Genomic DNA, 10,476 nt, shown 5'->3' on the forward strand with positions numbered 1-10,476 from the left:
TCCTGAAATTCAAACTTTCTTCTAACGCAGACACTCATTTCCCACATTTCCAGCCTCTGCAAGGCACTGCACACATCCCTGTGCAGTAATTTGTTTGTATTTGGAATCCCCTACAGGTCCCACTAGTGCTAATTCAGCAGCAACCCTTCTCCTAAATGAGAGTGGCTACAGGAACAGGGAAGAGACATGCTGCTTCTAGTCTATGCAGCAGTTTGCTTTCAGCCCAATACCAGGTGTCCGGACTTCTCTCTCTTTTCAATGAAGGACAAATTTTTAATTTAAATTCCACTTATTTTATTTCTGGTTCCAAGTACTTTTCAAACAAAGCATGATCCCTGCTGTGAACTCCCAAATAAGGCAGAGAGACAGGTACATACAAATGTCTTTTACATTTATCTGTTAATTGTCATGTAGATTTACTGTAGGTTAAGAGCTAGACTTGTCACTTGACCCATCTAAAAATAGGGTAGACAAGCCTGCTGTGGATATTACTGACAGTGTTTGAAGTCCCTTCCACCCACTTTTATTTATGCATATGGCCCATGACTAGGGCAAGCACTTTCACCCAGCATTATGCTCACCTTCACAAAGCTCTTGTGAAGCAAAGATGTTTCACTCCCATTTTTACACATGGGAAAAAGGCACAGAAAATAAAAGACCAGATCTTCACGAGCTGAGCCTCTCTCTAGGCCCTTTCAATAAGGTTGAGGTTCTCTCATGGGCTTAGCTTGTTGGGTTCTGGGCTCCTCTGAAAGTCTGGCCATGTCTTCCATGCATATGAGGAAGATCAGCTTTTTTGAGAAAAGTCTGGCCTTAAGCACTTCTGGAAACCAAACCACACAATTTCTCAGGTCATCCAGGAAGACTGAAAGAGCCCATTTTCAAAGCCAGCTTCCCAGTCCAGTGCTCTAACCCATCATACCAGGCTGGCAGCCATTTCCAGAACATTTCCATAATGCACCTCACAATTCTGTCAGGCTGTTCCTTGGCAATGCCACTTATGAGGACAAGCACCGTCTCCAACAGACCTCCAGTTCTGTACCATGAACAAGAGGACAATCATACATTAGACTCTTGGGAGATTAAGTTTAACTTTTCAGTTCCGGTAATGTTTTCTTGAAGATATCCCACAGACTAACTAAAAGGTAAAAATGGGGATGGGAGAGGTGCTATCAAAATTATGCATTTCCAGTGAGGCCAACACTGAAGATGCTCAATACTCAACATGGAAGGAGGCCTGGATCATTAATGCTGGAAACACTCATCATTGAAGACACTGGCTTGATCTTATTTGGTGCTTATGGGACCATTAGTTCTTGCTATAACTTGCTTCTCCAGTTCCAGCAGCTTTTGATACAGCTTTTTGGCAGTTTCATCATCTACATCCATCTAGAAGAGAGTTGGTGAGCAGTAACTTAAGAGCATGGTCTCAAACAATAGCCAACAAGATACTACAACATGGAACCTTAAGTAGTAGTCAGAAGGGATCAGCTGCTTGAGGAGTGCTGACTGAACACCTTTATGCCAGGCACCTAGAAGGCTGTAGCTGCAACCCCAGCAGCAGAGGACTGGTACCTTAATAGGATAAGAGGTAGCCCAAATAAAGGAAAGAGATGGCTTGTGGGGGCAAACAAGCATTTAGAATCCCCTTCTTGTTGGGGGAAGAAGAGATCCTCAAGCACTAGAATTAGTTACCAATGGGAAAAGTTAGTCTCTCTGCAAGTGGAAATGGCAGCACAAGCCATGAGGAGTTTGCAGGCAGATATGCTATTGAGCCCATGAACTCCTGTAGGATACCTGCAGTAGGTGTTGCAAGGATGCAAGTCTGAAGCCTGGACATTCCAGCAGCCCTCACAGCTGCTAGTATCTTTTAGTTCACTTTGAAACCTTGGGTATGGGCAAATAAGTTACAGAGTTAGAAGGGAGTAGAGCTTCACCATGCATCACCTGCTTTGTGGAAGGTGCCAAGAGAATCACAGAAGAATAGGATTGAAAGGAACCTCAGAAAGTCATCTAGTCCAGACCCCTGCTCAAGGCAGGATCATCCTGTTTAAAAACCATTCTAGGCAAGTGATTATTTCACATGTTCTCAAAAAATATGGAAACAACCCTCATGAACAACTACCAGGCAAAATGCCCCAAACCTCAAAAACTTGCCACAGGTAAAGCAAGGGGACGAGGGCACTATTAGTGTCGCACCACTGCAAGGGCAACAAGTAGTTTGTTAAAAACATACAATTCTCTACAAGTGCCTGCCTGATCAGTTAGAAAGAATGCATGCTGTCATTCTGTTATTTAGTGGTTTGCATCCCATGTTGTAAGCTCTCTGGAATGAGAATATGCCAGGTCCATGTACTGCCTGGCACATCATGCTACTTTAGTGATGTAGAGAATGTGTAATCTCAAATTAACAATAAGCACCTTTGAGAAATGAAGGACAGAAGGGGTCTTTTCAGACCTTCCCAAACAGAGACCGCAAAGTGGCAAGGAAAAAAATATGCTGCCTCATAAGCAATGCAAAGGTACTAGTAGGTGAGGAAGGGGCCTTGTCTCCACCCAGTCTAAGGCAATGGTCTGAACATCACCTGAAAACCCTCCAGATGTGTGGGCTTTCCAGTGTTTGAAGGAAATGCTAACCTCTGTGCCCCAGGGTGTATTGAGCTAACGTGACCCAATTTAAGAGAGGCAAATCCCTTTACTGCTCCATTAAGCTTCCATACCCTCTTGGGGCGCGTCCACGCCTCTTGCCCTGCCCTTATACTGCTGGCCCCATGCTCTAGCTCCCCCTGGCTGAAGATCTGGGAGGAGCCAGACAGGGTTATTGTGCCCCAAGTGACACAATTTGCTTCACAACAAAGTGCATGTCCAAGCACGTGCGCTGAAGCAAAAAGCCCCAGCTCAAATTTGCACCGCTTCTATTTGAGCTGCTGCAAGCACACATGCTTGCATGTGTGGACGCACCCTTGAAAACCAATTCTCTTCAATCCCAAACTTGGTATCTTAGATGCAAAGGCATGAGGCCTACTGGGAAGGGCAAAGGGGAAGCAATATTCCAAGCCTCTGGCTGGCAGGACCTCACCCACCCAGCACTGTGCTGCTGGTGTAGGAGCATGGAATTCATCCTGCATCCCGCTGTGACTGGCATCTGAGCAGAGCTCTCATAAAGTAGCTTCAAGAACAAAGACAAAAGAAACCAGTCCATTGTGATTTTCATTCAGGCGTCAACTAAACCCTCTCCCTACAACAGTCAGTGTTGCATTTACCTTTCTGGGCTCCACATAGTTATTCCCCCCAAAAGTAGTACAGCTGTGATATTTCATTAGTCCATCCAGTGACTCAGGCTTTTGCTTGAACAGCCATATCTGGAAAGAGTAGCATAAATTTGTGGTTAGAGTCCAGCCTGTCCCAACAGCTATGCTAGTAAAACCCTAGGCAGCCCAATAGCACACAAAGGGAAAATGATCCCATTACACACTACTCCCAATTCTCACATGATCTGAGAGAGACAGACTGCCCAGTTTCTCACATCAGGTCCTTGACCAAGGCAGTGGGAGCATGGACTATGCTGATCCCAACACTATGCACACGCAAAGGCTTCTGAAAGATGCTCTAGTTTTCAACGCAAGTGGCTTCTTATTCCCAGTCACTGCAGAAGTCCCTAGGTGAAATTCTATGGCCTATATTACAAACCACTACTCTAATCACATGCAAAAGAGGCATTCTGGCCTGGAGTCCATACATGCCAGCCATTGGTAGAGTAAGACCAGACATTTATTTCATAAGTGAGGGTAAGCTCTGGGAAAGAGGGGCTCTCTGAAGTGCTTTATTTGTGGTGGGCGAGGAAAACAGGGGTGGAGGGGGGAGTAAAACTGCTCTGCTGGGAAAACCTTGTCCACCAGCTTGGCACCATGGCACTCTGAGTAACCATTTAGCGGGATGAGCAGTAGTGCTTCCACCATTCATCTGCAAAGGAGACATCCGTCAGCACGTGGTGCCCAGGAACTGGGGCACTTGGGAGGAAACCCCCACTCCTCTTATTTGCAGCCTATAACTGAAGTCACAAACTGAATACATACGTGGGCTTCAGATCCATTGTACGGTGTTAGTGTGTAAGTCTTGGTGAACAAACGTATCTGAGAGAGACAGAGAGAAAAGAAAAGGCTATTAAGTTTGCTAGGCCCAGAGAGAGCTACCTGGGGCAGATGGCTGGGCTGCCTGTATATGAAATGTGGAAAGCTAAGAGCAGAGAAGAAAAGCAGGACCACAAAGGGACATGGCATGGACAGGAAGAAAGGAAGATGGCGGTAGTGGGGAAAGGACAGTGTGTGAAGAAGCTGTTTCCCCCCCACAAAGGTGCAGAGTTAGCTTTGAAAGAAAATGATGTCAGAAACCTGGAAACTTCAGTGCTAAGTTGAGATCCCTTGCAAAGCTTTGTGAAGGTGCAGAACAATTAACTTCAGAGAAGCTTTTCAAAGGCACAAGTAGCTGGCCTTACTGTGCTGCCACTGGGGGCTTTGCCATACACCAGAGCTAAATATTTTTCAAAATCCCAAGTTAAGTACATCAAGCATTGCTCCCACTTATAATTGCCTCTGCTTTGAGCTGCCTGATGTTAGCTCTGTTTGCCTGGCACCTGTAGTACTGAAAACACAAGCCCAGGACAATTCTAACCACAAGGCTCTTGGAAATAAACCAAGAATTTCAGAGTTATTAGACTCACTAGCCATAGGATGGGCATAAGCAGCTTCCAGAAGAGAGATGGCATAATTCCATATGTCAAATTAGTTGTCACGATGCCTGGACAAACGACACTGGAATACAGATTCTGCAAGAGAAAGAGGGAGGAGACAAACAGACCACAATATTACATGGAGTGACAAAGTGGCTCACCCCTTCTAGACACCTCACCATGCAGAATGGAAAGGTGTCTTGACCGGAGGTGATAAATCTTCCACCAAGATCACGCAGACTAGCACCGAGAAAGGGAAATGGACAATTACTGTAGCATTTTGGGCCCATGGTAGATTCTCAGGCAAGAGCTGGAGTCTTCTCATGTGGGATGCTGATCAGCTCCCATGCTAATTACACCTGGTGTTTATGCCCCATCTGAAGTAACTGAATGGGCTAAGAATTCTTAATTGGACTGTAAAGAAAGTTTGACTGTAAAGCCTCGTGGTGGAAGACTTAAGAGGAAGCAGCCAGTAGATTGCAGAGCACGTGGCATCAACTCCTGTGGTCAAAGACACTTGAGGAGCTCTGCTGCTGTGTTCTGTACTGGTTTTCAAAGGGTAACTGTGCACATGCGCACACACTAGATCCAAGGTCATGATAACAGGACAGAGCACAGCAAGATCAAGATCTTAAAGCAGAGCTGTCCAACTTCTGAGCAAACCACCTTCCCCCAGCCATTGCATGAGATCCCCCTGCTACCCAGGCTGCACAGCTCCACCCCCAAGGGTGGAGGTAGGAAACAGCAGCTGGATGAGGGAGAAGCCCAGAGATCTTGGCATCAGGAAGTGGTGTGGTGGAGGGGAGTGGTGGCTGGGTGGGAGCTCACAAACTACAAATTAACTCCTCATGGCCTGAATATGGCCTGTGGGCCAGGAGTTGGAAAACTACGCCTTAAAACAAAGTTACAGCCACAACCAACAACCTTTACTTCTGGATGAAATTTTTCTGCCAACATTTCTTCTCAAATGGCAAACCCCACAAATAGATAAGACTTCCACCAAGTATACCCATCACATCCTGCCAACCACAGCTCTAGGTGAATCTCAGCCTAGCGAAGCTTTCATATTCCCTAGACCATAAACCAAAGAACATTTCTGTATCATCATACTAACCTTACTTATGAGCATGACACATTAGTATAAAAGGCCCATTTGCCTTTTTCTGTCAATGTGTCAAGCAGTCAAAAAGAAGTGGGTCTTTAGTGAGGCAACTGCCTCCAATCCCACCCATTTCTCTCCCCCCCCAGATCTGAACCATGCATGGACCTGGCACTGCCCATCCATCTTGTGAGGCAAAAATGTTGGGCACCACTGCATTACAGGGATGCCCCCATACCTGCTTATTAAAATGCCTGTTCAGGGCCAAACTTGTAAGGTCAGTGGCATACTTGGAAGAACTGTATGCCTCTTTGCCTTTCTTGTGCTGGTAGTCATCAAGGCTAAAAGCAGACCTCCTGGCATTGGAGGAAGAGGTCCAAATGAGCATAGATGGCTTTTCAGAGCAACGTAGCAGAGGCTCCAGCTGGCGAACCTGTGAAGGCAAGAGTGTTGCAGCTTTCAGCTGGTACCTTGTTATGCACGAATACCTGAACTATACCCGATTGAAAACTCTTACCCTATACAAGCCCACTTCTCAGTAACACTAATATGGAGCGCGTCTAAGCTAACAACCATGTAATTTTGTACACAAGGAGAATTGCCTCACAGGGATGTCTCACCCAGAATCAAGCCAATAGCATTTTAACACATCTGGCTGTATTCTGGGTATTACAAAACCATGACCGCCTACCTAGGGTGGCAGCTGGAAAAAATGCATTTTTGCATCTTCTCAAAGCCAGTAAGTTAGGCTGTTAAACTTACCTCAGTTTGCTAATTGGACAAAGTCATCCTGAATTTATTTGAACTTTGTAATAGCTTGCATGTCACTCATATTGTTAAAATTACTCTTGGGAAATATAGCAGGACAGGCAAAAATACAGAGATGGAAGGACAAGGCTTTGTCTCTCACCAGTCTTGGCCACTACCCTTTCATCCAGCCACACTCTGGACTGCATCTGAGTGTAGCAGTGTTTAAACTGGAGTAGTAAAAACCAACTCATTCATGCCTACTTCAACCAAAACTACATATGCCAATGGAGAATTGGGGCCGAGCCTCAGCAACAACTTTACCAAGACAAAATGTCCAAAGAGGTTGGTTTCAAACACTTCCTGCAAGCCATCCACAGTAACCTGGTCAACTTGATGAAGCAGCCCCTCTGCAGTGCTCAGCATGTGGACAGCCTTCCTGCAATGTAAGAACAGGACAATGTGGGCAAGGCCATGGAAAATAAATGTTCCTCTTCCTTCAGGAAAAAACTTCAACCCAATGGTCAGTATATTCCCCTTTATTTGGCTGGATATATTTGTGAAGCTTCCATTTTACAAGTTGTTAGCTGCACCCATCTAGTTAATGCAGTATAAGTTGTACTTGAATGCAAATTGGTGGTAGAACAGCGAGTAAGGCCTTGTCTCCAACAGGACTTCAGTACTTGCCTTTTCTTTCCCTTTATCTCTTCACTGCTGTTTACAGCTACATGTGCACAAGATAGCAGCTCTGGTGCCATTCTATACCTCTCTCCTTAAACTTCCATATTTACATTATTCTTGCCATTTTCATTGCGCCATTAGCTGAATTCATTTGTTTCTATATCACCTTTTGCCCTGACTGCCACAGTCTTCTTGCTGGCTTCAACTCATATCACCTCCTCCAAACCCATTTAAAAAGTTACCCACCTGACCACCTTTCATTTCTTTCTTCCATTCTTCCCTCTGTATGTTTTCCCCACACACTCTCCAACTCAGGCCCTGGTAATCCCTGTCCAAAACAATCTTTGTGGGTGTCTAAAAGCTTTAGTCTTCTGCCCAGATGAACAAAGATGCAAATTACTCATCTAACCTACTGCATGATGTTGCTGGTTCTTCTTGTTAATTTTAATGAGTTTGGCAAGCCTTCCTCTTCGGTCTTACTCTCAACTGTAAACTTTTCTGGACAGAAGTGTCTTTGGAGAACACAATGCACATTTGTGACTCAAAGTAATGATGATAGTGGAAAGAATGGGTCCGTTATATAACCACTAGCTAACTATTATAATAAAAGTCACCTCATGATCTTGGCCACCTAAGATCCAAGACTGGCTATTGAACAGGATCCATGCCATTCCCCCAACTCCATTCTTCCCTCTCCTCCTTTCAACAACAAAGCCAGAGAAACAAAACAAAACAAAAAAATCTGTTACTTAAGGATGATGTCTTATACCTAGAAAATAAGCCTGAGATAAAGGCTTTGAAACTAATATGTGGATTTGGCATGATCCCTGCATTCAGGTAGATGTAATCCAGGTACTGAAACCTACAAAAATGAGAGAGAGAGAGAGAAAATACAATTAATTTATGACTGAGCAAGGCTAACTAATCCTATATTCTGAGGTTCAAGGAAGCTTTGAAATCACAAAGATCCTAGGTGATTAACTAGTGGACCAGAAACAGAAGCCTGGAATCCAGATTTACTTTCCCTTGCTTCTCAGAGTACATTGCTTCAGAGTTTCCAATACAGAAGGACTAACACCCTAACATTCAAGCCTGAATACAAAAGTTTCACAGTGTATGGGTAACTAGGGGTCAGGTGAAGGAAGTTTTGAATATTAAACTAATTGATGTCCCACAAGTAAATTGCTTTCTAACACTCAAGTTCTACAAATTCCCCATGTCTGGTGGAAGCTTAGGTTCATCCAGTGGGACTTTGACATTTAAGTCTGTGAGGCTTTTTTTGAAAAAAAATCTCAGTCCAAACACTGAACCCACAACAGCTCTACTCTTGCTCGTTTCAGCTGAAGAACAAAGCAGTCTGCAAATCAGCGGTAGCTACCCCTAGTTAAATAGCCCGGCATTTTCATAACCAGGTGAGGAACCCAGCAGCCAGTGATGTTTTCCTGCTGCTCTCACCATCTTTGGAGGAGTGGGGAGCAGGCTGCCCACCCCTCTCAGAGGAAGGGTAGACAAATAAATGTGGCACAAACTAGTGTTTTCGCTATTTCAACAAAACATTTGAAACCCAAAGTGGGATAGGTTGGATTAAGACAAGAGTGCCCAGAAAGCCAAGTCTTGTGCCATCAACACCAAGACAAAAGACAAGCCCATGACCTCCCCTCTGGAGACCCACCAGGGAGGGACTGCAAGCGTTTCAGGCTTGGGATTCAGGCTTGGGAGGATCCGAAGAGCATTTCTGGACTGTGGTTAGGGAAGGTTCCCATGGCACTTGGAGGCAAAATCAGCTGCAGCAAGGAGGTCGGAGCCACTCCTGCACTTTGTAAAGCACGACGCCTGCGGCACCTGCAGGCCTCCAAGTCCGGAGGCAGGCCCAGCACCGACGCCTGGCAGCCTTGCAGCTCCGCCGTCTCCCTCATGCCCCAGACCAGGCACGCGAAGAAACCGGAGCAGCAACCGCCAAGCCGAACAAAAGTTGTTTAAGGGGCTCTTAACCTCCAACGGGGGGAAAGAGTGGACTGGTACCATCAGCATCTCCCCTGCCGCTCACCCGGGGCTGCGCTGGCAGCGCGGGGCCGGTACAGGGCGCTGGCGGGCGGGGGAGGGGAGGGAAGATTGCAGCGCGCGCAGCCCCTCACCTCTGCCGGATCTCCTCGGCCGCCCGCAAGACGGACGCCAGGACGCTCATGTCCACCTGCACGATGGTGACCTGGGCCGCGGGGCGGTCGGCCAGCAGCTGGGCCCTGGCGGCCCGGGCCTTCGCCATGTTCCTGCAGGCCAGGCACAGGTGCAGCTCCGCGTCCTCCTGCAGCAGCCGCCTGCACAGCGCCAGCCCGATGCCGCTGACGGGCACAGACCGCGCGGGTCACGGCAGCTCGCGCCAGGCCCGCCCACCCGGCCGGCCCCTGGCACCAGCCCAGCACCGCCCCCAGCGCCCGGCACCGCCATGCCCCCCCCGCGCGCAGCGCAGCGCAGCCAGAGCCGCCCCCCGGGTCAGGGAGAGCGCAGCAGCCCCACCCCGCACCTGCTGGCGCCGGTAACCAGAACCACGCGCCTCATCCCCCCGCCTCGATGCAGCAGAATCAGGGGCGCCGGCACCCGGAACCACACTATATAGCAGTGGCGGCTGCGGAGGGAGGCCCCGCCCCCATGTTGTGGCCCCGCCCCTGGCCGGCCGCCTGACGTCACAGATGCGGCCCCGCCGCCAAGTCGCGCCCCGCCCCCTTAGAATGAGCCACGCTTTGTGATTGGCACAGGCCCGCCGGTGGGGAGGGCCTGGCCACGCCCCCCACCGCAGAAAGATGTCTGTCCCAGCGCGCGGCGTCCTGCCTCTCCGCCCCCGGACTCGCACCCGGCCAATCACGGGGCGCGGAGAGAGCTCCGGCTCACAAGCCAGTGGCGTGACCGTGGCCTGATGGGGGCGCGCGAAGGGGGCCGAGCCAATCAGCAGGCGGCGCCCGAGGCTGGGGAGTGACGTGATTGAGCAGGGCTCACCCTGCTGCACGTGACAGACGCGGACTGTCATTCATTCTCTGGATCGGGACAGTGTGTCCCCGTGGGCAAGGCTGACGTCAGGCCGCAGAGGCGTGACGTCATGTTCAAGGGGGGGCAAGGCCCTGGCAGAGTGGGTGGGGAGCACTGTAACAGCAGAGGGTGGCGCTGAGCACTCCCTGTCCCTGCTCCAATGCGGGGGGCAGGGGGTCGTCCAACCAGGTGGCTGCCT

General features: G+C 48.5%; 1 protein-coding gene across 1 annotated transcript; it reads right to left on the bottom strand.

The window, feature by feature from the left end:
• Positions 1–270: 270 nt before the first annotated feature.
• Positions 271–9,889, bottom strand: HSD17B7 (hydroxysteroid 17-beta dehydrogenase 7). The gene is made up of 9 exons (XM_006276173.4): positions 9,778–9,889; positions 9,392–9,595; positions 8,026–8,118; positions 6,900–7,014; positions 6,067–6,261; positions 4,721–4,825; positions 4,077–4,133; positions 3,264–3,362; positions 271–1,389 (listed from the first exon to the last, which is right to left on the bottom strand). Exons 1-9 carry the CDS (start codon positions 9,810–9,812, stop codon positions 1,288–1,290), a joined length of 1,005 nt encoding a protein of 334 aa, XP_006276235.1. The 5' UTR covers positions 9,813–9,889; the 3' UTR covers positions 271–1,287.
• Between the last annotated feature and the right edge of the window lie 587 nt (positions 9,890–10,476).

This window comes from Alligator mississippiensis, chromosome 5, assembly GCF_030867095.1.
Source record: "Alligator mississippiensis isolate rAllMis1 chromosome 5, rAllMis1, whole genome shotgun sequence".
NCBI lineage: Eukaryota > Metazoa > Chordata > Crocodylia > Alligatoridae > Alligator > Alligator mississippiensis.

Excerpts from the sequence above, each read along its gene's own strand:
- HSD17B7 (XM_006276173.4), bottom strand. The coding sequence starts at position 9,812 with ATGAGGCGCGTGGTTCTGGTTACCGGCGCCAGCAG. Across the intron at positions 8,119-9,391 it reads GCCGAGGAGATCCGGCAGAG|GTTTCAGTACCTGGATTACA; the intron begins GTGAGGGGCTGC and ends TCATTTTTGTAG. Across the intron at positions 4,134-4,720 it reads TTATGCCCATCCTATGGCTA|ATACGTTTGTTCACCAAGAC; the intron begins GTGAGTCTAATA and ends TGTCTCTCTCAG.